This window comes from Symphodus melops, assembly GCF_947650265.1.
Source record: "Symphodus melops genome assembly, chromosome: 7".
Taxonomy (NCBI): Eukaryota; Metazoa; Chordata; class Actinopteri; order Labriformes; family Labridae; genus Symphodus; species Symphodus melops.
The window spans coordinates 12,288,295-12,311,273 of record NC_136697.1 but is presented as its reverse complement, the minus strand read 5'-3'; the positions used below and the strand labels follow the sequence as shown (position 1 = coordinate 12,311,273).

The following is a 22,979-nucleotide window of genomic DNA, read 5'->3' as shown; positions in this document are numbered from 1 at the left end:
GTAAACTAACAGAAGTAGATGAGATACGTATGGTTTGACCTGGCTAGCTAGCTCAGTAAGCTAACTCAACGCAGATGGAACATTCAACAATTCCTAAAGACTTCATGGTGTGATAAATGTACACAAAGCTGAGCTTCCCCTCTGTAGATGCACATGTATGCCTCCATTTAGAAAACAGATAAGAGTATTTACAAAAATCTCAAACTATTGGATATGGTGACTTCAAAACAAAAAAGTTAGTATTCACAGTCTATTGTGTTTACTTCACCTGGTGCAGCTGCTTTCTTTTGTCACATCATCAGTGGTTCTTCCAAAATAAGATTCTTATTTGAAAAAAAATGTTTACAAACAAAACTTTACATCACAATCTTTACAATTTCAACACAACTTCAGAGACCCTTACGAGCGCTGTTTGTATAAAATAGAACTTAATGATATAAATACATAAAATGTATTTTTTACATACTTACAACAATTCATTTACTGCACCTACCTTGAACATTAATTCAAAGACTGCAAGTAGATAAACTGAGATTCTGTGAAAGGTCAGTTTCCTAAAAGAATACCTCAATGTGTGTTTTCAGCCCAATCAGAGGGCTCAGCAGATGAAAAGAAGTACTTATACACAGAATCTGAATTTCCTCTTGGTTATTTACATCACAACAAACTCTTCATCGCATTTCAAAACAAAATCAAATCTGTCTTTGGTGAACCACTCTACATCCCATTTTGATAAAGATGCTCTGGGGTTTGAGAAAAACACTTTTCTGGTTGGATGACGCCAGTGTTGTTTTCCAGGGAGCTCGATGGTTCTGTCTGTTTGCTTCTTCTGCCATGTCAAATCAGCACACCCAAACCTTTTCAAATTGTGGTTTACAGAGACAGACACACACAGGAACAGACAGACAGGCGTGATTTGCCTGACCTGTTGTCTTCCTCTACGGTTCACTGACATCCCCAAGATGTCGTGTCAGTCCAGCTGCTCAGTGTTGTTGCCGTCTTTTGCGATGCTGCCGGCGTCCCACATCCTGAAAGGGTCCAGCAGGAGGGTCAGGGGTCACCAGACCGTCGGTCATCCTCTGATAGACCAGAGTGGAGTCAGAAGCTACAGCACACAGCAGCATGGGGAAGCCTCTGTCCAGCACGTGTCGTATGCTGCAGAGCAAATGGAGAAAATATTTAATCTGCCTAATTTGGGAAACTTTAGTAAATCAAAGAAGGAGGTTACACAAAGGTACAAAAACCTTTTGTGGGTCAGAGATCGGTGAACAGGCAGAGGTAGAACTGTCTGTGTTGGTGCTCCATCTTTTTCCCTCCCCTCCAATAAAACCAGCTGTAGCTCGAGACTCTTGACACAGGACACTTCTTTCCAACCACGCACTGTAGAAAAGAAAGAGACCACAGTGTATTTTAGCATCACATATACATATACATAGATATATACATATATATATATATATATATATATATATATATATATATATATATATATATATATATATATATATATATATATATACACACACACACACACATATATAATGTCTATATATAAAATAATCAACATATCTATCATCAAAATAATTTGTCTTTAAGTTTGAAGACATAAAATTAATGATTGCAGTGACAGCTGTGTGAAGCTGCATGTTTGCATGTTGTTAGTGATGTTCTCTCCTATATTGTTCACTCACCCTCAGTCAGATCCATGTACACCAGGAAAGCTGCATGAACTTGTTCTTGGTCGTCCACCTCGAGCTTTTGCATTTGCAGATACTAGAAAAAGACGAAGAAAAAAAAAAAAAAAAACACGGATTATTTCATGATGAACTGTCAGACCTGTGAACGGGAGGAGGAGGAGGAGGAGGAGGAGGAGGCGGCAGCACTCACGGTGGGATGCAGAAGAATCCAGTTCTGAGGAGGTTTCTCTGACATTGTAGAAACTAAACGTATCTGATTAAAGAAATGATGATAACAACTTTACGGTCAATTCAATAATGCAAAGTCAACACATGATATTGCTGTTACAGCATGTCTGCTGTTTTCAGGTTTGCCGGCGTGCCACAGTGTAAATTGTCCGGGTGAAACATTCTTGTCTCATTCTTGATTTCCGCGCAGCCTGTCAATGTGAGGGGGGGCAGCTGCTGCCTGTAAGACTAGACTCAGGGCAAAAAGCCATATATTTGCTGAATACGTATTACTTTATATCTATTTATGATAAATATTGTTTGTTTTATGTACTAATTAAAAGAAGTTTAAATAAATGTGTCGATTTGGGACACAGGTAACACACAACCATCAATTAAAATACACTAAAAGATTATTTTTGACGTGCGTATCCTTTCATTCATATTCTTGAGATGTATCAATAGACTGGAGTATTCAAAGCCCTGCATTGGCAACTTTCATGAGATTACACATATTTATGTCAGAGATCATTCAGTAAAAAAAGTTTATAATTCAGGAAAAAGTAGGAAATCACACTTAAATTCTGGATTATGGACATGTGTGGGGTTTTTTTTTTTTACACATGATAACTAGTATTAACTACTACAATGTATTTGATTTATTTTGCGACAGGGTTTACCTGTTAAAACTTGGGAAGATAAGTGAGTAAACAAACAAAGAGACAAATGAAACAAAAAAGAAAATATTTCCCAAACACTATGTTCTTCATTTATTCATGTTAACATTATTTCATCACTCTGTCATCTGTTCATCTTTATTGCCTCTCAGTTTCTGGAAATTAAGAATTTGTTGACAAAGAGCAAAATTATCTGATTAGATTTTTGGAAATCTGACTGCAGGACCCAATGCTGGATCAATGAATATATTGAAACGATGTTTGCAGAAGTCATACATCCACAAAGTATAGCATTTATTTCTAATCTCGTTCCACAGTGAAGTTACCCCCTGATTGCTATAATAACAATACAGACTACTTCTTTAGCTTCACTCTTGAAACATGAAACTGTAAATGTCCACCTCTAAATACCATCCATGGTGACTACATCCCTCAGTCTGTCTGAAGTAGATTTAAGTAATCACTCTTGTTTCTTATTGTCATGGTTATTTATGTAGCTTGACACATCAATATTAGTGTTTGTCTGTTTCATTACAACTAAAAACTCCAGGAGCTTTTAGTAGCTTTGCAATATATAAAATGTCGTAGTATTACACATTTGCATAAGTCAAAGTCATCTTTATTATATGTTTTTTCACATGTGATGGACATACAGAAGGATTGAAAAAAAAAACATTTTTCTCTGAATCACGGTGTAAACTAACTGTAAAAAGATTTTAAAAATATAGACAAAATATAAAGGATAAAAATACAAGTAAAAAAACCCCAACCTTAATAGAACAAGGATATGACATCATATAACTGCATCTTTATGTTTAACAATGTAACTATTTAAAAATGTATAAAATAACACGATCGCTCTGACTTGTGGAGGTGAAGACTGAAGGGGCTGACTGTTCTGTGTGATACCTTGTGTTGTATGCTCATCTTTAAAGGGGAAACGTGTCAGAAGTCTTGGAGTACTGAGAAGATGTTTGGAGTAAGAGCGGCTCTGTCTGCTCCTCTGTACGCTTCAGATGTGTTTGTTTGCAACAATGTGTATTTACTGGAGCCAGTACCAGTGACTGAACATGGAGAAAGAGGAGGAGAGTTTCACCCACACTCTGACACAAACACTCAATAAGCTCGTCCTCTAATTATACACTTTCTGTACTTGACTCTGTAATTGACATTTTAAAAGCTATCTTCAGCTTTTACTCGACATTTATTTCATTACTCATCACTTTTGTCTCTACAATGTTACATACTTCAAGTAAAGTAAGAATGTATCTGACTTTTAGTTTCCTCCAGCATGAAGCCTTCACAGTATGAGCACACCAAGCAAGCAGGACAGAATTACATCTTTTAGAGATCAAAATATATGAAATGAAATGCCTCCACTTCTTTCAGACCTGTTCTTTTTTTTCATAATATATGTCAGCAGATACATCTGTGTTGTGGGTGATTTTATTTGAAGCATACTTGAACTATGATACAAAACAATTGTCACTCAAGGCTAATTCCATAAGTCAGGAGGCCGTTGACCATTTGTAATGGTTTTCAACATGTATTGAAGGCAAATGTGGTACAGTGGAAGAAAAATGACAAACTAAAGTCATTCTGCCAAAGTTAAGAACATTATGTTGGAGGATATTTTGAGCTTGTTCGGCAACTTCTGGTCACACCCTCAAACGACTGCATTTAAAATGTAAGCTCGTCTGTTGTTGTCCCTGTGAAATGTTGATGTTTTCAGTCGTGATGTGTCACACACAGTTTGCACACAATGATTTCATGAAGACGAGTCAGGGAATGAACATAGCTTTGAAGAGAGAACAATTGTCCGAAGTGTTTTTTTTATATTAACGTGTAAGTTACCACTGCTCCTTCTAAATGAGAAGACACCTGCTATGTTAGCGGGGTGTCGGAGGTTCATGAATTAGTACAACACGTCATACAACAAAAAAGCTCATATTGCCAAACAGTAATACAAGGCCTGAGCCTCATGATTGTGAAACAATCAATGAATTACAAAAGTAAACCAATCCAAACGAAACACTCATATTGACAGAACAAAGCGTGTAGCCCACTGTGGTTATGAGTTCATATGCTGGTGAGAAAGCTTTGCACTCCTCTCAGCTTCAGGGTGTGAGCATACTGCTGGGGTACAAAGAAACACATTAGGAGCACAAGCTGACAAGATGGGAGATCAGACACTTCCACAGTCACCACAACATCTGGAAACAGCTACAGCTGTGCATCCTGGACTATGTAAACAATAGAACAATAGACAAGTGAGGCTATATGATGAGGTCGAGACTGTTCAAGGTTTGATACTGTTGAGTGTTGGCCCTTAGGTTTGGATACAGTTACTGCAGCATGGTTGAGATGTACCATTTTATTTACAACCTCATAGAACAGAAGAAAACACAAAAAGACTAAGAACAGAAATCAAATGAAGGACTTTATTCTTTAAAAAAAAAAGCAATGGTATTCTCATGTCAAGCAAACAATGGAAACATTTCATATTAGTTGTGTTCCATATCAAAAAAATGAGTTATGAAAGAATAGTTAAACCACACATATGATCATTCTTTTGGAATAAATTAATCAGCGTAAGAAAACAAAATAAAAACATGCTTTACTTAGGTGTTGAACAGGAAATATTGAAAGTCCAATGCTCAAAAATTGAAGACACCTGAGAATATAAATATCAAAACAGCTTGTTGCAGCAACTATTTAGTTCCAGTTCCTCCTCTTTACCTCAACTAAAGCTAAGAGGGGGATTTTAAAAATTACATTACTGTAAAAATTAGGCATCAATTTAAGAAAAACATCCATTTCTGTACAATGTGCATATCTGAATTAGTGTGGTGACACGAGAAATCCTTGCAGTATTTTGTCTTTTTATTTCTCAGTGAGGCAGCAAAAGATTTCATCCAAAGTGGCTAATGCTCGCCTGACATCAAGCCACATTCAGTGATATGAACAGATAGATTTGGACTGAGCTTTTAATTGAAATCTGCAGTGAAGTGACAGTCTACAGGTATTTCATTGTTACACTCTAATACCCACTTGAAGCCTCTGCCTGAGTCTTTCCCTTGGTGCCTAAAACTCCAGCTGGCCCTTAAAGACAGATGTGGATACATTTTTTTTTCCCCACTACAGTCTTAACAGAAATCACAGAGGCAGGTAGAAATATGTTCTGTTGCTACACAGGTAGTAGTGATCTTGCATATACAGACATGAGGAAGATAAGGACACACAACAGACCATCAAGGTGATAAAAACACGTTTCTGAAATCCAAGGCTCGGCGGCTTTGTAGGAGTTTCTGAAAGACAGGATGGATGGATTCTGTACAGACGCCACAAACAAAATGAGTGAGGTATGTTCTTATTGTGAGATTATAGCTTTGAGACCCTGCACAGAGTCTGTGTGAGAAGACGCTCCCGTCGGTGAGAGGAGACGAAGGAGCGCGAGAGAGAGAATGTCCATTTGGAGACGTAGAAAATAAAGAGTGTGTCCCTTTTGTGAAACAGTCCAAGCGTTCGAGCTTACTGCCAGCAGCAACCCAAAACTGTAAACAGATCAAACCTCTGGTGAAGATATGGATACAAATGTTTTAAGATTCCAGCTCCCATTCGAATGAGATCAACAGTGAAGTAGTTCACGTGGATGGTGTAACAGAGAAAGTATTTCTCCTTGATTCTAGCGTGGAGGAAAAAGTCACCTCATCAGCAAACACACATGGAACATTTTTCCTTAAAGAAAAAAACAAAAAACAAAACACAAATCCCTCAATCAGAGACGGTCTGGGAGACTAAGCAAACACAAACAAACAAACAACTACCAGTTCTTTTCATCACGTTCTCTAAAGCACTTGGACAAAAAAAGGCAGTTTTACAAACCATTTGTTATCAGCACACTAGCAAAGTTCCACGGTGCTCACTCATAGAAGCAGAGTTAACAGTGCAAGCCGTTACACTATTCAGCCAAACACAACTGTAAGAAAAAAGTGCCATATTGCATAATGAGTAGCTGTAATGAGCCCACAGGAGGGGCAGATAAACCTATACGAGGATCCAACTGTAAACATGGTGCAAAGTAGTTCTGACATAGTTTTAAGGCTTTCAGATTTTCCTGAAGAAGTGTTGTTCTCTGAGATAAAGGAACACGTCCGTGAGCTGGACAACAACAATGTGGAAACAGAGGGAGACAAACAAACAAATCAAGCTCTTCACGATAAGACGCAGACACTGTGTGTACTCTAATGCGGTCGAAATATCTGGGTGTCATTTTCATGTGAAACTTTTTTTGGTACGCGTCGGTGTCATCTATTCTAAATGAGTATGTTGAAGAAGTCAACCGTTTCATGTCCTCATCACAGTGCATTCATAGGTTTAGCATTAATAATGTCTGTAGCCTCTTTTCGAGTGTTTGACACCTTCAATCGTTCACACTGCTGGTTCAATTTAGCACCTGAATAGAAGTCATTTTTATTTTTTAGTTTTCACATGTGCTTTTTTTAAAATGTCCACACTAAGAGGTCTACTGGCGTTCGCTTGAACTTATTTCCTTGATGGTTTTGATACCAAGGTTCTTTCCGACACAAGATTTGAACCTGTTTTATCTGTGGCTGAATCCCCTGATGCGTCCTGCTCCCCTGAAAAGTGGAATGAACTCTTTTATTTTGAAGGCAGCAGGCTGAAAGTCCATATTAACTTATGTCTTCTTTTCCCAAAACATTTTGATACCATCACAGACACACTTTCTCAAAAATCTGTTGCTAAAAAATAAGTAAATAAAAGCACATACACACCAACACTCACAGGCAATGCCATCCTATCAAGCGTATACTTTTACCCCTAATATAAGGACTACAATTCATCATGTGTATTAATTCTCCTGCTAGTAGCATTACCATTACTCTATGTTAAAAGCTTAAAGCTTATATACATTTGCATCAGTATTAGACATAATACTACTGTGTATTATGTTTCAACATTTCATGGATTGATAACTGATCTAGACGTAAGGATGCTGTGCAAACAGCTCTTCTACAGTAAAGTTTGAGCCACGTTCTGGCTAAATGTATATCTGTCTGATCTACAGTTAGATGCAATACACAAGAAAAAATATGACCAAATTGCGTCACTGATGGTTACTGATGCAATAAAAACAAAAAGGAATGTGTCACCACTAAAACTTCTAATTGGAATTCAGCAAAGCGCAAAAATAAAGAAAAGCTAAAAGACTTCTAGTCACTGCCTCGCTACCAAACATCACAACACTGTGCTCCTCATTTTAAAGAAATGGTACTGAAGAGCACAACAACAATCTACAAATGAGCCACTAGAAAACAGAGGGGTTTTGGCCAATGATAAAATGTGCAGACTCGTACAGATAATGTGTAAAATCCCTGCAATTTGTGAACGTTGGAGGAAGTGAGGTTTTTTTTCTTCTCAGGGTTGGGCTGCTTTTTAAGAGATCAAATATGCTTTATGATTCCAAATCCAATCGTAACCTGAGTGAGAAAAGAAAACAAAGTATGAAGAAATGCAAAAACACATTTATTCTCTTGAGGTTTAGGCTGCCAGACATGTAATAAATGACAAACTTGTTGGGATGTTTTCGCTTCATAAAAGTCCACTTTTTATACATAAATATTCTCTGTGTCCTGTTGGCTTTTTACTGTCAGGGAAACAGAAGCCTTATCATTTGTCTTATTAATGGACTGCTTTATGGCAGAAATGGCTTTACGGAGTTTTTGCATCAATGTGATGAAGTACCTTAACTTGTCCTGTATTTAATTAAATGGATCAAAATCATGCCCATCAGTGTTTCTGATCTATAAAATGGTTTGACCAGTTCATCAAAGACACTGCATACTAAAGCCATTTTGGAATGAATGTGTCCATACATCTCATGACTGGATATTTCTGTACAGTATTTTACTGCACTGTCTTCAGAAGAGTGTAGAGACATGAAAGCTCGCTCGTCCTCCATTTCTGTTAACATTATACACGTGCTCTTATACACATGTATACAACTTTGTAAATGGAGTGCAGTAGGTCCAAAACGTGCTTTCTGGGAAATGATTTGTGAATCACAAAGCATATTTCTCAGCTAATGACCAGTTCTCTTCAGAACTTTTTTTAAACCCAACCCTAGTTTTGATGCGCAGGTGAATAGTGGTCACGAGTCATCCATGAGGATGGAGAGATGAGGCTACATTTCCTTCACATCCAACTCTGTGTGTTTTGAGTGTGTGTGTGTGTGTGTGTGTGTTATGTGCACATTTTTTTTGTTCAGCACAAATATGCTAAACACTGATCAGTGGATCTTGATTGTAGCTGGTTAACTTGAAACACTGTGACCTTCTGTGTCCCCGTCAGAAAACCCCCATCGCAGACCATCCTAACGTTGCATGGCGAGGCTGGAGGAGGAGCCCTTGTTACGTCCCAACATGGAGGGCTGGAAGTCGGGATGACGGCGGGCGTGCTTGATCAGGTGGTCGCTGCGCATAAAGCGCTTATCGCATAGTGGGCACAGGAAGCGTTTCTCCCCTGTGTGCGTGCGAGTGTGGCGGGCAAGCTCATCTGAGCGGGCAAACTTCTTCTCACAGTCAGGCCAGGTGCACGGGAAGGGCCTCTCACCTGCAGAGAGAGGGAACAGATAAGAATTAATCGAGCATAAACTTATTGTCTCACACAGACAAACTTCACAGTTACTGAACGTAAAGTGAGAATTTTCAATGTAATACGTTCTATGAGACGACTATTCACCATTGTTGTGCATCAGATTTTAAAGTATTGGAATGATTAGATGAAATTCATATTTTCATTTAAAAAGATCATATTTATCTTTTGCCAAAAGAAAAACTGCAAATCCCTAATATACAGAAGCCAACTACACGTTTATGCTGCTTTTTATAAAAAAATCAGCACAACTATTTTTAATTTGGTACACTTGCTAGTGTACACTACTAAACTCTCCAACACTGTTTATTTTGTGTATTGTGCTTAAATTGGTCTTCATGCACTACTCCACTTTATTCTGTTTGATATCAGTTATCATATCTTATCCATCATTAGCTCTAGCATATATTTAGTCTGCTGTTCTACTGTGTGCCATATCATTTTACTAGTATCTGCCTACTTGCACAAAAGTCTTTGTGTATATATACACACACACGTATATATAATTCCTATTTACTACATATCAGTCTGTTTACATCTTTAGTCCGATCACTGTCCACTTTTACCTTCTTTTGTATTTAACTTTGTAATTTTTTATTTCAACTTTTTACTCACATTTTGACACTTTATTCTTTTAACTCAGTGTATAGCTGCACTGTCTTCATTTACTGCTCTGTGTGCCTTTGAATTGCCCCGCAGACAAATAAAGTTTTTTTTAATTTGAATTAACTCTTCATACATGCTTTAGTTATTGTGTACTAGTACATGATGTCTTGTTTGTTGTAAGTTAAATACGTCTTAAACTCTTATAAACATCTGCGTTCATATGATCAGTAGAGTGCACGTTTGTTTTTGAGTTCTTATCATTTTCATTGCTCGAATCACCTACATTCAAACTGAGCATGTTAAATACCCAGATACTGACACTGCTCTAAAGCCCGGATTACTTTCCTGAAACATGGTCAAGACAAAAATGATCATCTCTTCATTGTTAAATACGTGACAAAAACATATCCAGGATTTAGATGGTCCAGATTAGTCTGACTAAGCTACCACTAGCCTTAATCTCTAGCAGGCAACATGAGTAAAACCAGGATAAGCGAGGAGGATGCTCGGTGCCATTTTCAAGATCACAAAGCCAGGCCACGTTGTTGTTGCAGGACTCTTTGAGGGCGTTCCCTCCACAGTTTCTTTCAGCCGTTTCCTGTCCTTAATCCGTTTGCGCCTGCTCAGTGACCCTGAACGCACCAATTCCCCTCATTTTGAGCAAAAATCACAAGCACGTTTTCAGTCAAGAGAGCTCCCCCAACAGGTGGCTGTATTTCCACCTACATGTACATTTTGACAGTGTGGTACCATACGACCACAAGTTTTGGTTTGTGAATCATTTTTTAACTAGCAAAGAAAGTACATTTAAAAGGATTATCATCAAAAAGACGCATCCACCATTTTTCAAGACTTCTTCATACTGTTTGCGTTTCACACGTTGCTGGGTCACAGTAGATTAAACACGTTAGCAGACACCATTAAAAAAACACTAGAGCAAAACATCCAGCAAGCTGCTGCAGCCACCAACAGGAGAGGCTACGACCGACAATGAACTCTGCGCTGCCGTCGTTAAGGTTTCGTCTTACGTTCATTTCATATGCAAATGAAGTCAGAAGGAAGACCTCCGTCACCGCTGTTAACGTCCAGCCCAGTTCTTTTGTTAGTTTACTTCTTTGTCAGAGTTGTGATGGGCTGTTTTTTCTGTCTTTGTTTGACCAAGTTATGTAGCAAGTGTGTGCGTTAATGGACAATAATAAACTCGCTGATATCTGATAATCCTGTAAAAGTACAATGACTATCTAACAAAGTGAGGTTACAACATGGGCGTGTAAGTCACACACAAAGCTCAAATTATGTTCATGTTTTCAGCTCGCTAGCGACACGCGCGAGCCGTTGTTTGTCTTCGTACCTGTGTGTGTCCGGATGTGTGCCTTCAGGTGGGATGACTTCCCGTAAACTCTGTCGCATCCGTCAAAAGTGCACTGATGTCGCTTCACCGGGGAGCGCGGGGCCCCCACGCCTCCTCCTCCCCCCCTCAGCTGCTGTCCAGGCACTGGGGTGGCCGAGGGGGTCATGGTTGGGGTAGTCGGGTCGGACAACGTGGTGTAGCCGCTCTCTCCTCCGCACGAGGAGTTGCTGCTCTCCGAGTAGGCCGACATGGGGCGGAACTTACCATGCAGGTCGGTGAGGATACCGGCCACCGCCATCATGTTCGCCCCCTCAAGCCTCAGAGTCTCCCGCACTTCCATGTCCTCACTCGACCCATCGGGCTCCCCGGGGAGCAGGCCCACCGTGGTCGACTGGCTGGCGGGGGCGACCGGGGTGGGTCTGTGTAGGACAGGACCGCTGGATATCGACACCAGACACTCGGCAGCGAAATAATCAGACGAAGCAGTCAACGACATTGTTATCTGTCCTGTTTTGTTGCGTAGAAAAAAATATATAACGACAAAAATCCACTAGGAGGGGCTAACGGTTGTCTGATCCGGACCTCGTTTTCGTCAAACTCGACGAAGCAACCGTTTCCAACTGAGCCTTGTAACCCCCATACAGTGTGCCAGTAGTTAGGAAATTACTTTGTTAGTCTAAGAAAAGGCACGATTTGCAATAATAATGTGCTAAAAGTGAGCCAATAGCTTCGGCCCAACATGCGTGCCTCTCACCGTCTGACGGTTCATTGTGTCTGAGCTCCGAGAAGCCGGTCAAACCTACGCCCCCTGGTCCGGACGAGGATGCCTTCAGGGCCTTTCGGTTAATAACAGGTTTAGGCGTTAATGTTTCAATGACTCTGAAAGTTTGGTATACAGTCCCACGATTACCCTAGAACTGATATAATTACTGGAATATGCATCTTTTCTGAAGTTGATCCCACATGACAATTTCTCAAAAAAACGGCAATGTTGTTGTTGTTGTTGTTTCGTTCAAGTGTATCTTATACATCAACTTTAAACCGCAAGTATAACTTGAAAAAATGTATAAGGGCACCATGCTGATCACAACCATACAAACGCAATAAAATGACAACATTTTTATGCAGTAACAGTTGGGATGGAAGCGGGTTATCTCAAAGGTAGTTCTAAAATCTAATTTTCTCTCTGTATTTAAACGCAGCTCTAACCAGCAGCGCGCACTGACTGACGTCGCAGCACGGGCGTGGACCTCGGCGGCGGGTGCATCGTGGAAAGTAGGTGGCAGGCAGCGAGGGGTAATGATGGGGGAAGGAGATGGGGAGGAAAGGCGTGTTAGATAGACTACAATTAATCTGAGCTCAGTCAGGCGAAAAAGAGGGAGGGCTTTAGTGTAAAAAAAGAAAGAAAGAAAGAAAAGAGCCATAACCCCCCCCGAAAGCGCTACTTAAAAACATTTTTTTATCCATAAAACACATACACTATTGTCTCTCTTCTCTAGTTCGTATCTCCACCTCTTGTTATTCTTCAGACTAGTTAATGAATCATCTTTTGATAGTTTACTGTCCACACTGGTGTTTTGGCTTATTGGCTATGGACGTATTGACAGTATGTGTAGCAACAGAACAGTATCCCAAGATGTAGTTTAATAAACAAAAGAATCAATTAGTTAACATGCGTCACTATTCTATTGCACTACAGGCTTTCATAGCCGTTCATAGTTCTTGCATCTGGCAGATTACTATTGCCTAAACCCAACCTCCCAACTTTCTAACTTTTCAACCCTAAATATTAACCCTATTATATGTGGCTTCAGTCTTATGAAGACCTTTTTCCAAGTTGAAGGAGTTCAAGTAAACCTCTTTTTTTTGGGGGGGGGGGGGGGGGGGGGGGGGGGGGGGGGGGCAATGCTAGGTGATTGGCTCAGTAACTGTTTGTAGTTCCAGCCTTGAAGGTATTTCCTGATTGGTTGCTGTGAGCACTATGGGTCACTGTGGAAGCCCATGTACAAGCGTGGTCATTCAGTGGCTGTGAACACTACTTGGTTTTCATCTCGCTTACATGTGGAGGCTCAGAGGCTGAAGGACCTGTGGTGACTTTGGGTTGCTATGGCTATGAACTTGTTACTGCCCAGCTTTTTGCATGTTACCTTGATTTTTATACTACTACATGGTGAGTTTTGCGGCTTTTGTTGTGATTATTGGCTGGATAACTTTAGAAATCCGACTTAAACTGGCAAAATGTTCAATTGATGGCCTTTTCAATAATATAAGTTTTTTTTTAACTAGCTCTCTATGCAGAAGGGGATTTTTTCCAGTTGGAACCAAATATCTGTGATTCAAGTTGTGCTGGTGAGAATGCACTTTGTTTTATCCAAAATCTTCCAAGAACAAATACTGCAAATGCAAATCACATTACTTTGTGCCACATCGTGGAACACTTCTTTTCTTTGTCTCTTATGATTTTTATTTAATGTTCCTAGGCTTTTCTAGCCCTGACTTGTCCTTTCAGAGAGGGGTGAGGTATACTTACAGATTTAGGACAACAATTACCACAAATCTGTATGGCTCCAGTGCTGGCAGGAATGGTCTGGCTTTGGACTGTGTGGTTGATATTGACGTGGTTTCCAAGTGTCACCTTATGATGAAGGTCAGCTGTAATAAATAAATAATAAAGCTGTAATAAATAAATTTGTATGTGAAAAATACATGTCAGATTTTACAAAAAAACATCAGAAATTCATGCACACACTTGTCCAACAGATTAGGAATCCTCAGATAAAGCGACTTTCCCCTCAGAAGGAACATTCTGTGCAGCGTTTAAAGAGCTTGAGGTAAAAATGAATAGATTTCCTACAATTTGGTGTGTTTTTGAATGGATTAATGCATAATTTGGTCTTCATCAATTTATGTCTTTTTGGTTCCAAACATGTGGCTTAATCTGTTCTCTGACCTCCTCATCGAGTCCAGATCTTTTTGGAATGCTATAACTTCTTCTCAAATGAATGTGATACTCTGTTCAGATGTCCCACTTGTCAGTGTTCCCGGGTCTCAGGGGGATTCATCTGGTGTTTTTGTTTCCCAGGGATTCACTGGAGAGAACGCGCCTCAAGTTCTCCCTCCATGGGGGAAAGGTCATGGCCCTCTGTCTCCAAGAGGGGGAGCAGGTGTGGGCCCTCAACATCAAGAGGGCTCTACTGAGCATGCTCCAGACCTCCCGCACAGCCTCCAAACAGGAATTACAAAAGGAGGTGATAGTTGATGTGTTTTATGTTGTTCTTAGTAATATAGGTTGCATACTGCAGCCTGAAGTCTTTCAAAATAAAACAAGTGCAACATCTACTTCCATATGTATGCCAGTTGCCACCTTTAAATTCTGCTATGTAACAATATTAGTGATCAATGAAATGGAGCCATCACTTAGTGCTTGCACAGGGTGATTATCTGACTTTTCTCTGATGACCCTCTCTTAGACGGATGTTTATGGAACATGCAACACCAGGTATGAAAGGCGAGGACCTTTACTGCTGAAGAACAGGGATCTTAAACAGTGTCACCAGGCCAGGCTGGCACAATTCTGGCCTCATTCAGTACCTGTAGCTGAAGATACAGTAAGTTAACTTGAACTTTCTTTCTGTTTTTAAATGTGTTAATATGTTTGTGTATGCCACTGAAGATACCAAAGCCATGAACGTTTCAGGCAAATGCACAAGTTTTCTGTCTGTTCTATCAACCTGGGCAGTTTTTATATTATAATGTATACAAATGTCCAAATGATCATTTTATAATAGTCTGATAAGAATATTTTATTAAGAATATTAAGACAGATTTTAGGCTTATCAAATTTAAATATTAAAGTTTAAATATATTTATAAATGATTTGTATATTTCTGTTTTTTTTCTTTTTTTTGTTACTTAAATTCCAGCCATGGACATTATATGGGGTGTATTTGCAAAAATCTGAGGTTACACTACCACAACATAGGAGTAAGAATCACCTTTATTAATATCTTGTCTTACTGTAAGCAAGGTGAAATAATGCAACAACATATGCACTTTTTCTGACAAAAATGTTGAATTTTGTATTCAATAAAAATCAGTGGAGCTCTGTATCCTCCATCATAACACTCTTTTTGTATAGCTATATAAAGGAATAAAGATATGGAAACTTTCCAAGAACTCACAGTTGTAAAAAACAAAGAAAAGTGGAGGAGAATGGAGGATGAATGATAATGATAATAAAGTGTATTTATAATTCACTTTAAATTTGAAGTAAATCTCAAAGTGCTACAATTTAAGTTATAAGCATGACCACTGATTAAAGACTGTCAAAGGCTGTCTTTTATAGCTCACTTTAGCCAATCGGTCTTTCAGTGTAATTGTAGTGCTCACATTGCGTTTTATGCTGGATATATTTTTTGTATTTTTTTGCTAGTCATTGCAGTCAGAGCTGCACTGCGTTCAGAGGCATGGATCCACAGTGATGGAAGAGGTCAATTGTACTGAAACTGTTTCCATGGCAACATGGTCTAGGACTGCAGGACTGGTGAAGACCCAAACAGTGTCCGTCCTGCTCCTACTCAGGGCCCAGCCAGGGACTCCTTCAGACGCAGGTTAGGAACAACATTAACATATTTATAAGACGCAAACTGTACTTTTTTAATCAACATGGATTATGATGTCTGCTTTCATTGCAGATTCTTTAGGACCTGGTGTGCTCACTGACCTTCAGTTTGAGGATGAGGGGGCTGCAGGGCCAGGGAGAACCAGATCAGCAACAGTGCAGCAAGCCAGTCATAGTGTCAGGATGTTGTGTAGCCCCAGGTCAGACCCACAACAGGTAGGCCTGAACACGATTTAGGTTTAAACTATATCTATTTGTGATGACATGTTAAACATTAGTTGTGTCCCAGATAAATGTATCAGTCAGATGTTGCGTTTTGAATGATGTCTTCTCTTACTCTGTGGCATTGCTGTATAAGCCAACCATATCAACATTTCCCCACACAATGGAGGTCAATTAAACTTAATCTGGCAACCTTAAATCATATTATGTTTACATGGTAAGTGTTTAAAAATGGCCATCAGAGCCAAAGCCTGACATACACTAAAGGTAATTACTGCTTTGAGATCAGGTGATTGAAAGAATTAATGTATTTACATTTCTGCAGAAATCAATAATTCTTGATGAGCAGCAAGATTAGTTTTGAAAAGTAAAGAGAAAATTGTCTTCATTTTTGGTAACTAAAATGTAGTCCATATGTGTTTGTATTTTGTGCCTTCAGGTGTCACAAGAATTCCTCGAATTGGCCTTCATGCTGAGAGATTTAACGCTCCCTCAACTCAAGACGCTTTGGCAAGAAGCCTCTTTCAAATGTCGCAATGACTGGTCAGTGTTTCCCTTATGTTTTCTTATCTGGTATTTTCTGGCGTGTCAGTTCTTTATCTCCACATGGCTGTTACTATTCATATTTCTACACTCAGCATAGGCTATCAACCATACTGTGGTTAGCTAACGTAGAAGGGATTGAAGTAGAAAGCAGTTTTGTTTATAGGTCATAATGAGAAAGATACACAGCTTCTGGTCAAGTCCACAAGTAAACTAAAGACTGTCTTCATCAGAAACTATATTACATAGAAAATCCATCTTTATAGTGGACAGATTTTTGACTTGACAAACACAGCTCTTAGTAGCAACAATGGTCTCATTTCAGTCAGTTGTGGCGGTTGTGGCAGCCATTATTACCAAGCATTTCTTTTCATTGTATTGCTAGCTAGCTCAACTAGGCTGTGTGGTTGCAGGGGACCTTAAATAAATACTATTTTCATTTGAAGAAAATTTATACTATCTTGGTCTGTTTGTTAGATATCAAGCATATCAAGCTAAAGTTTGAAGTTAGTTAGCCTAGCATAAAGACAAAAAATGCTTGCCCAGATATTTCTGTTATAAAAAGGGTCTTGCTTAGCTGAGCTTAGCTAAAACAACTGGTACATTAGGCCTACACCATGTAAAACTGCAATCCTTTATCTGTTTATTTCAAATATATCCTCTTACACTAGTTGCCAAGCTAAGTGGGTGCTGTCTTAACCTTCAAATGCATTGTAGTAAACAAGTTGATCTTTGTTTTGAAAAGTTAGAATGACCAATTTTAGAAAAGTGTACGTTAAACACAGAATTCACTACGATGTGCTGTCATGTACACCTTTCCTAAATCTGAGTGCCTTCCATTTGATTTTTAACCCTATTTTATGTTTTATAAAACATGTACAAACACAGCTCAACAACTCAGATGTTAATTAACTGTTTGGACAGGCAGCCTTTGTTGGATGCATTGCCAGCTTGTGGATCTGAAAACTGTATCATGCTGCTAACTGACCTAATGAGGAACAAAGAGCTGGAGGAAGAGCATGCTCACGCTTTTCTCACCACTGTAGCACTCGTCCCTCATCCATCACCACAGATCATCAATTCCATCAATGTAAGAACATCTTAATGACAAATCTCTCATCAAAGCTTTTGACTCCTGAGGCACATTTATTTAATTGCATTTCTTAATACAATCACAATCACTCTCTGTGTTAGGTGTTACTGCAGGTCTCCGAGCTGCGGTCCAAGGCGCTGTTATCTGGATCAGCCCTGGTTTATCAGCTGTGCCAAAAGTCTCAAACCTCCTGCAGTGAACTTCCTGAAGTGCAGACCTTTATACAAACGCTTGAGGAAACATTGAAGGAGGGATGTGAAAGAGAACAACGCATTCAAGATGAGGTGCCTGCTCAACTTTGTAAAGGTCTTTCTTACACTAAAGCCCCGTTTTCACCGAGCGGTCCAGCGCGCAATTTGCGGCGTTTCCATAGACTAATCCCGGGAAAGATTCCCAAATAACCGACCCGTACCGTCCCACTTTTTGCAACCCTTCCGTTGGGGTGCCAAGAATGTCGAGCTGACCCGAAAAGATGGAGCTAAACACTGCAGTTCGTTGATTGGTCAAAAGAATCGTCACTTCCCTGTTACGTTGGCAAACAAAACTCCGCCATGTTTAAACCATTTAATGTAATACACAGCTGATTGTTTACGTCTGTATTTCTCCTCGCGGCACAAAGCCTTCTCTGAAACAAAGCTTGATTGAGTTCTTGTAACAAAGAGTCACGTGTCAGTGACAGAGTAGATTAACTGCTGGATGTCTTCCAGCGTTGGTTTTGTTTGTGTAGGGTTTTTCTCCTTTGTTGAATTTATTAGTTAGCGGTTAGCTGTTAGCTGCTATCATATAACGTTATTTACATTAGCGGCTATCGGCATCCGGCTTACACACCACCTACCAAATAGGGCACGGGTGGCTGTGGAAATGCAAATGGTATCAGGCTTAATCGAACCAAACCATACCAAACTGTACCGATCCGTACTGGACTTCTGTGTGGAAACGGGGCTTATAGCCCTTTACAGAGTTTGCCCATACGAGCACTGTTATGAAGCTCTGCTGTCATTTGGCCATTGTAATGACTCATTGAATTTGTCATGGCTTAATATCGAAGTTCCAGTTTGTGATTTTATATTGCATTACTACATTGAAAAAGTGTGCTTGAACACACATCTGGAGCTTCACATACACACACTCTCAGACGTGCACACATAGCTTTAATCTGGCCTGCCTTCATCAAGATTGAAATGAACTTACCACTCTCCCTCTGTATATATATGAGCATCAATATGAGTTTAAGTGCCTTAAACTGGCAGTGTGTAAAAGCCAATGACAGACCTAATGATTTGATATGACTGTCTGAAGCATGGATCTTTTAAAAAATCTTACATAAAATGTGTTAACCTCTGTCTACCAACAGCTTTTTCATGCACTGAAGTCAGTGGGAAACATCGGCCTGAATGCTCCAGTCTTCATTCCTCTGATAAACTGCATCATGTTAAGCCACTCAGATACACTCGAGCTAAGGCTTACTGCCATCCAGGCCTTCAGACGTTTTCCTTGTTCAGCTGATGTAAGTTGATTCCTAAGTTAGCATTATTTAATATTTAAATGAAATGCATCATTCTTTTTACAACATTTTCTGTTGGTTCTGTAAAAGTAAAGCTGAGCATGTAGTAAACTGTTAATAGCTGACAGTGGGATAAAACAATTTAACAAGGCACTGATCCAGTATCTGTGAATTGAATATTAATGATTGTTTATACTTACAGAACATCAGTCAAATGTAAATATTAACCTCCAAAGAAGAAGTAAACATTGTAAAATAGTTGTTAATTAGTTCATGATGAGTTGAGGTGAAGAGGTTAGTGGCAGTGGAGTATCAGTGACTGACAGCGGTTTTCCTTTTCTTTAGAGATCTGTGCTGTTGCAGCTGTACCGCTCCTCCCAAGAGGATCCCGAGGTCAGAATAGCGGCATACCAGCAGCTCCTGCGCTGCCCAGATCAGGATGTGTTTGAAGTGGTGAAGAAGATGCTGAGGAACGAGACTTCCAGCCAAGGTGTGATTGAAACCTTGATGGTTTTGGTGGATCCCTTATCAATAGCTTATAAACAAAGAACATGGTTGAAATGTGAATCGTAAACTGGTAATGAATGTATTTCTGCCATCATTGTTTGGTTAAATCTTTCAAATTGAAAATATTTTAAAATGTCATTCTTTAATTATAGAGTAGTAGTGTTGAGCAAGCCCTTTGTGGTGTTGTACCTCTTTCACCCTCATGAATCATGTTGTTTTCCTAAATGAAGCCAAACTGTAAACATCCCATGTTTCTCCACAATACTTGGAAAAAAGGGAACAAAGAGATTTGTAATGATTTAAATGTAACTATATTAATAATATTTGATATGGTACATTAACACATTTACTGTAAGTAGAAACTTAATTGACCAGTACAACATTAAAAATATATTTGTAATAGAAACCAGTTACGAGATGTGTTAAGATTCTTTTCTCACAGAGTGAAGGCGAAATGTGGTGTACTCCAAGGCTATATTCTTGGGCTTCTTATAAACCAATTGTGTCAGAGTAGATGCCCAAATAGATTCTCCTATTATGTCAAAGGTTTAAAGCAAACAAACACTCTTCATAATGCCAAATCAACACATAGTGTATATTCTGTTTAATACAGTTGAATTGATTGATAGTTTGTAAAGTTTTATGGTTTCATCCCTTATTAAAAAAAGGATAGAAACATATTTATTTTCTGGACTCGCCTATCATACTCATCGTCTTGTGGTGTTTGTTACTATAAGCATTTGCTCTTTTTCTTCTCCAGTGGGCTCATATGTGTGGAGTCACCTGACTAATGTCCTGAGGAGCGAGGACCCTATGAAGCAGCCTCTGATCGAGTCACTCCCTGACGATATTATCAGCAGAGACTTTGAGGCTGAGTTTATGAAATACTCCTCATATTCAGACCACACTGTTAAGTCAGGTAATGATAGCATTACGTTCAATTAAGTAAATTAGGTAAAACAGCTATCAGGGTGAAATGTAATTTCCCATTACCTAAAAAAAAGAGATGATCTGTACTGTGATGGTCAGCTTTGTTTTCTGGTTTGTTGTATGTTTCAGGCATGGGGATTACAAACATAGAGACATCTTTGGTTTTTTCCCCCAAATCGTTTCTACCAAGATCTGTCACTGCTAACCTGACGGTTTATTTCCATGGCAGAGCCCACAACCTTCTGGAAGTGAGTTATTTTATTTGATTATATTTTTTCTACTTTGATTCATTTCTAAATATAAATCCTACACGTTCATTCTGTCTCCTGACTTAGATGGACTTCCATGTTGAAAATGCTGAACCACTTTTAAAGAACATGTTCGGTCACGACACCCCTAGTGGAGAGTCTGCGGCTCAAAGTCATTCCCAGTCCAAAGAGGCAAAGAGGACGAGAAGAAAAACAGACGATGTCCATAGAAGAGAAAAAGAAACGTGTTTATCCAGCACCAGCAGTTATTTGGCCCAGGCCAAGGCCATGGTGAGGTCATTGTTTCAGGACAGTCATATTGACTATAGTGTGGTGTCTTGGGGGGGTTTAATTAAGGCAGCAGGTTTAAGCTTAGCCATGCGTACTGCTGTACAACAGATGGGGATTAGTTTACTTCACGTTTAAAATTGTAGCCATGTGGGCAGTACTGTTATGTAAGCAACTACTTAACATGTAAGTTAACATGTTAAGTAGTAGTATGACAAACCTACATTGACAGAATCTAATCTGGTAATGTTTACAGACATCTCATTATTTTGAATGAAATGCCAGTCTGTGTTTGTTTTCATGTTCAAAGATTTGCAAAAATGTGTTTTGGAAAACGTTTGAGAAAATAGTTAATCAGCTACAAGTAATGAAGTAAAAAAGCTTGCATTGCTGTTTGTAGCACATGCTTTTTTCTTTGTTTGTTCCAGCTGTTTGGCAGCAGGACAACTGAGGAAAACAGACTGAAGTGTTGGCTCGGCGTGAAGGTGTTTGGAAATGAGCTCAGTATGTTTACATGTGATGATCTCTACAATCAAATGAACCGGCTGTCTTTGAGCGCAGCAGGACTCGCTGTCAAACTCCTCAAGGTATGTTAAAGGTAAATTGTTCTTACAAATTATTATTCACTGACATTCACATGTTCATATCCACTTCTGTTTTCAACAAGTCACCTCTATGTGCTGCAGGGTCAGGAGGTTCAGGTGAACCACAGAGCCGTGCTGATGAAGGACGAGCTGATTTTACCATCTCTGTCTGGTCTCCCCATCAAACTTGGCATCAACATGACGTCCTTGCTTTCTCTGCGTTTGAAAGGAAGCATCAACCACAGAGATATGTCTCACTTCTCCCTGGCTGGTTACATCAAACCCAAGTAAGTCCTTATTACCACATATGACAGAGGCTTTAACTATAGTTATGAGAGAGTGTAACTAGTGTCTCTGTCCTCAGTGCCCATGTAGGGCTGTCTGTCAGGATGGGGGTGGACGGGGCTCTGGGTCAGGCTGCGGTGGACTGGGTCTCTGATCTGACGACCTCCACCAGTGTGGAGGGCAGCATTCAGCTACAGGAGGGGCGAGATCTCAGAGTCACACTAAACACACCGGAGGACGTCATGGACATCATCTCTGTCAGGTAAATGTGAACATTTCAGTACTGTCTAGCTCGCTATCTTTTCTTATTCAGCACACTTGTAAAACATTCCAACATAAGATTTGTAGTGTGCAAACGTATCACCTAAAATATTCCGTCATTTAGAAACATCTTTTGAATGTTTGACTTTTTTTTTAGATCCACAATGATGTAAAAGGATCAAACTCTTTTACATATATTGAATTTTTTGTGTTTTTGAAAATGATGCAACATATTTCAGTCTCATCATGCTTGGTTCATAATGTTGTTGCATTGCAGCGTTGTTGTTGTTTTGCGAAATGAATTGAAGATGGTTTTGGATCATCCTATCAGTACTTTTTATTATTATTAAAGGAAATAAATAACATAAGGAAAGAGGCTCTTATTTGATATATAGTCATCGTTTCCTGTGTGTATGTGTGTGTGTGTGTGTGTGTGTGTGTGTGTGTGTGTGTGTGTGTGTGTGTGTGTGTGTGTGTGTGTGTATGTGTGTGTATGTGTGTTTGTGTGTGTGTGTGTGTGTGTGTGTGTGTGTGTGTGTGTTTGTTGTGTTCACCAGTTCCAGAGTGTTTCAGCTCAGTGGAGACCACAGAGAGGAGATCAAGGGGCCAAAGAGTCGAGTCCAGAAGACCACCTGCACACCAAAGACATGTAAAGTGCTCACTCTAATACTTTAGACTTC

General features: G+C 39.4%; 3 protein-coding genes across 4 annotated transcripts in view; 1 reads left to right on the top strand and 2 right to left on the bottom strand.

Annotated features, from left to right (window-relative positions):
- Window positions 1-355: 355 nt before the first annotated feature.
- Window positions 356-2,094, bottom strand: tsen15 (TSEN15 tRNA splicing endonuclease subunit). Its single transcript, XM_079348027.1, has 4 exons — window positions 1,888-2,094; window positions 1,692-1,773; window positions 1,245-1,380; window positions 356-1,155 (listed from the first exon to the last, which is right to left on the bottom strand). The coding sequence occupies exons 1-4, from the start codon at window positions 1,930-1,932 to the stop codon at window positions 984-986; spliced, it is 435 nt and encodes a 144-aa protein (XP_079204153.1). The 5' UTR covers window positions 1,933-2,094; the 3' UTR covers window positions 356-983.
- Window positions 2,095-5,008: 2,914 nt separating this feature from the next.
- LOC306827243 (Krueppel-like factor 9) lies at window positions 5,009-12,055 on the bottom strand. Its single transcript, XM_079348923.1, has 2 exons — window positions 11,214-12,055; window positions 5,009-9,214 (listed from the first exon to the last, which is right to left on the bottom strand). Exons 1-2 carry the CDS (start codon window positions 11,707-11,709, stop codon window positions 8,976-8,978), a joined length of 735 nt encoding a protein of 244 aa, XP_079205049.1. The 5' UTR covers window positions 11,710-12,055; the 3' UTR covers window positions 5,009-8,975.
- Window positions 12,056-13,141: 1,086 nt separating this feature from the next.
- Window positions 13,142-22,979, top strand: part of LOC306827241 (uncharacterized protein) — a 39,829-nt gene continuing 29,991 nt past the window's right edge. For both annotated transcript variants that reach the window (XM_079348919.1, XM_079348918.1), the window contains exons 1-20: window positions 13,142-13,383; window positions 13,500-13,562; window positions 13,694-13,860; window positions 13,974-14,044; window positions 14,296-14,461; window positions 14,684-14,821; window positions 15,646-15,823; window positions 15,908-16,050; window positions 16,496-16,599; window positions 17,524-17,689; window positions 17,794-17,976; window positions 19,047-19,199; window positions 19,542-19,686; window positions 20,464-20,622; window positions 20,763-20,881; window positions 20,969-21,172; window positions 21,598-21,756; window positions 21,856-22,040; window positions 22,118-22,300; window positions 22,857-22,948. In XM_079348919.1, coding sequence (XP_079205045.1) covers window positions 13,320-13,383; window positions 13,500-13,562; window positions 13,694-13,860; window positions 13,974-14,044; window positions 14,296-14,461; window positions 14,684-14,821; window positions 15,646-15,823; window positions 15,908-16,050; window positions 16,496-16,599; window positions 17,524-17,689; window positions 17,794-17,976; window positions 19,047-19,199; window positions 19,542-19,686; window positions 20,464-20,622; window positions 20,763-20,881; window positions 20,969-21,172; window positions 21,598-21,756; window positions 21,856-22,040; window positions 22,118-22,300; window positions 22,857-22,948 — 2,842 coding nt within the window. In that variant the 5' untranslated portion in view covers window positions 13,142-13,319. The remainder of the gene's footprint in view (window positions 13,384-13,499; window positions 13,563-13,693; window positions 13,861-13,973; window positions 14,045-14,295; window positions 14,462-14,683; window positions 14,822-15,645; window positions 15,824-15,907; window positions 16,051-16,495; window positions 16,600-17,523; window positions 17,690-17,793; window positions 17,977-19,046; window positions 19,200-19,541; window positions 19,687-20,463; window positions 20,623-20,762; window positions 20,882-20,968; window positions 21,173-21,597; window positions 21,757-21,855; window positions 22,041-22,117; window positions 22,301-22,856; window positions 22,949-22,979) is intronic.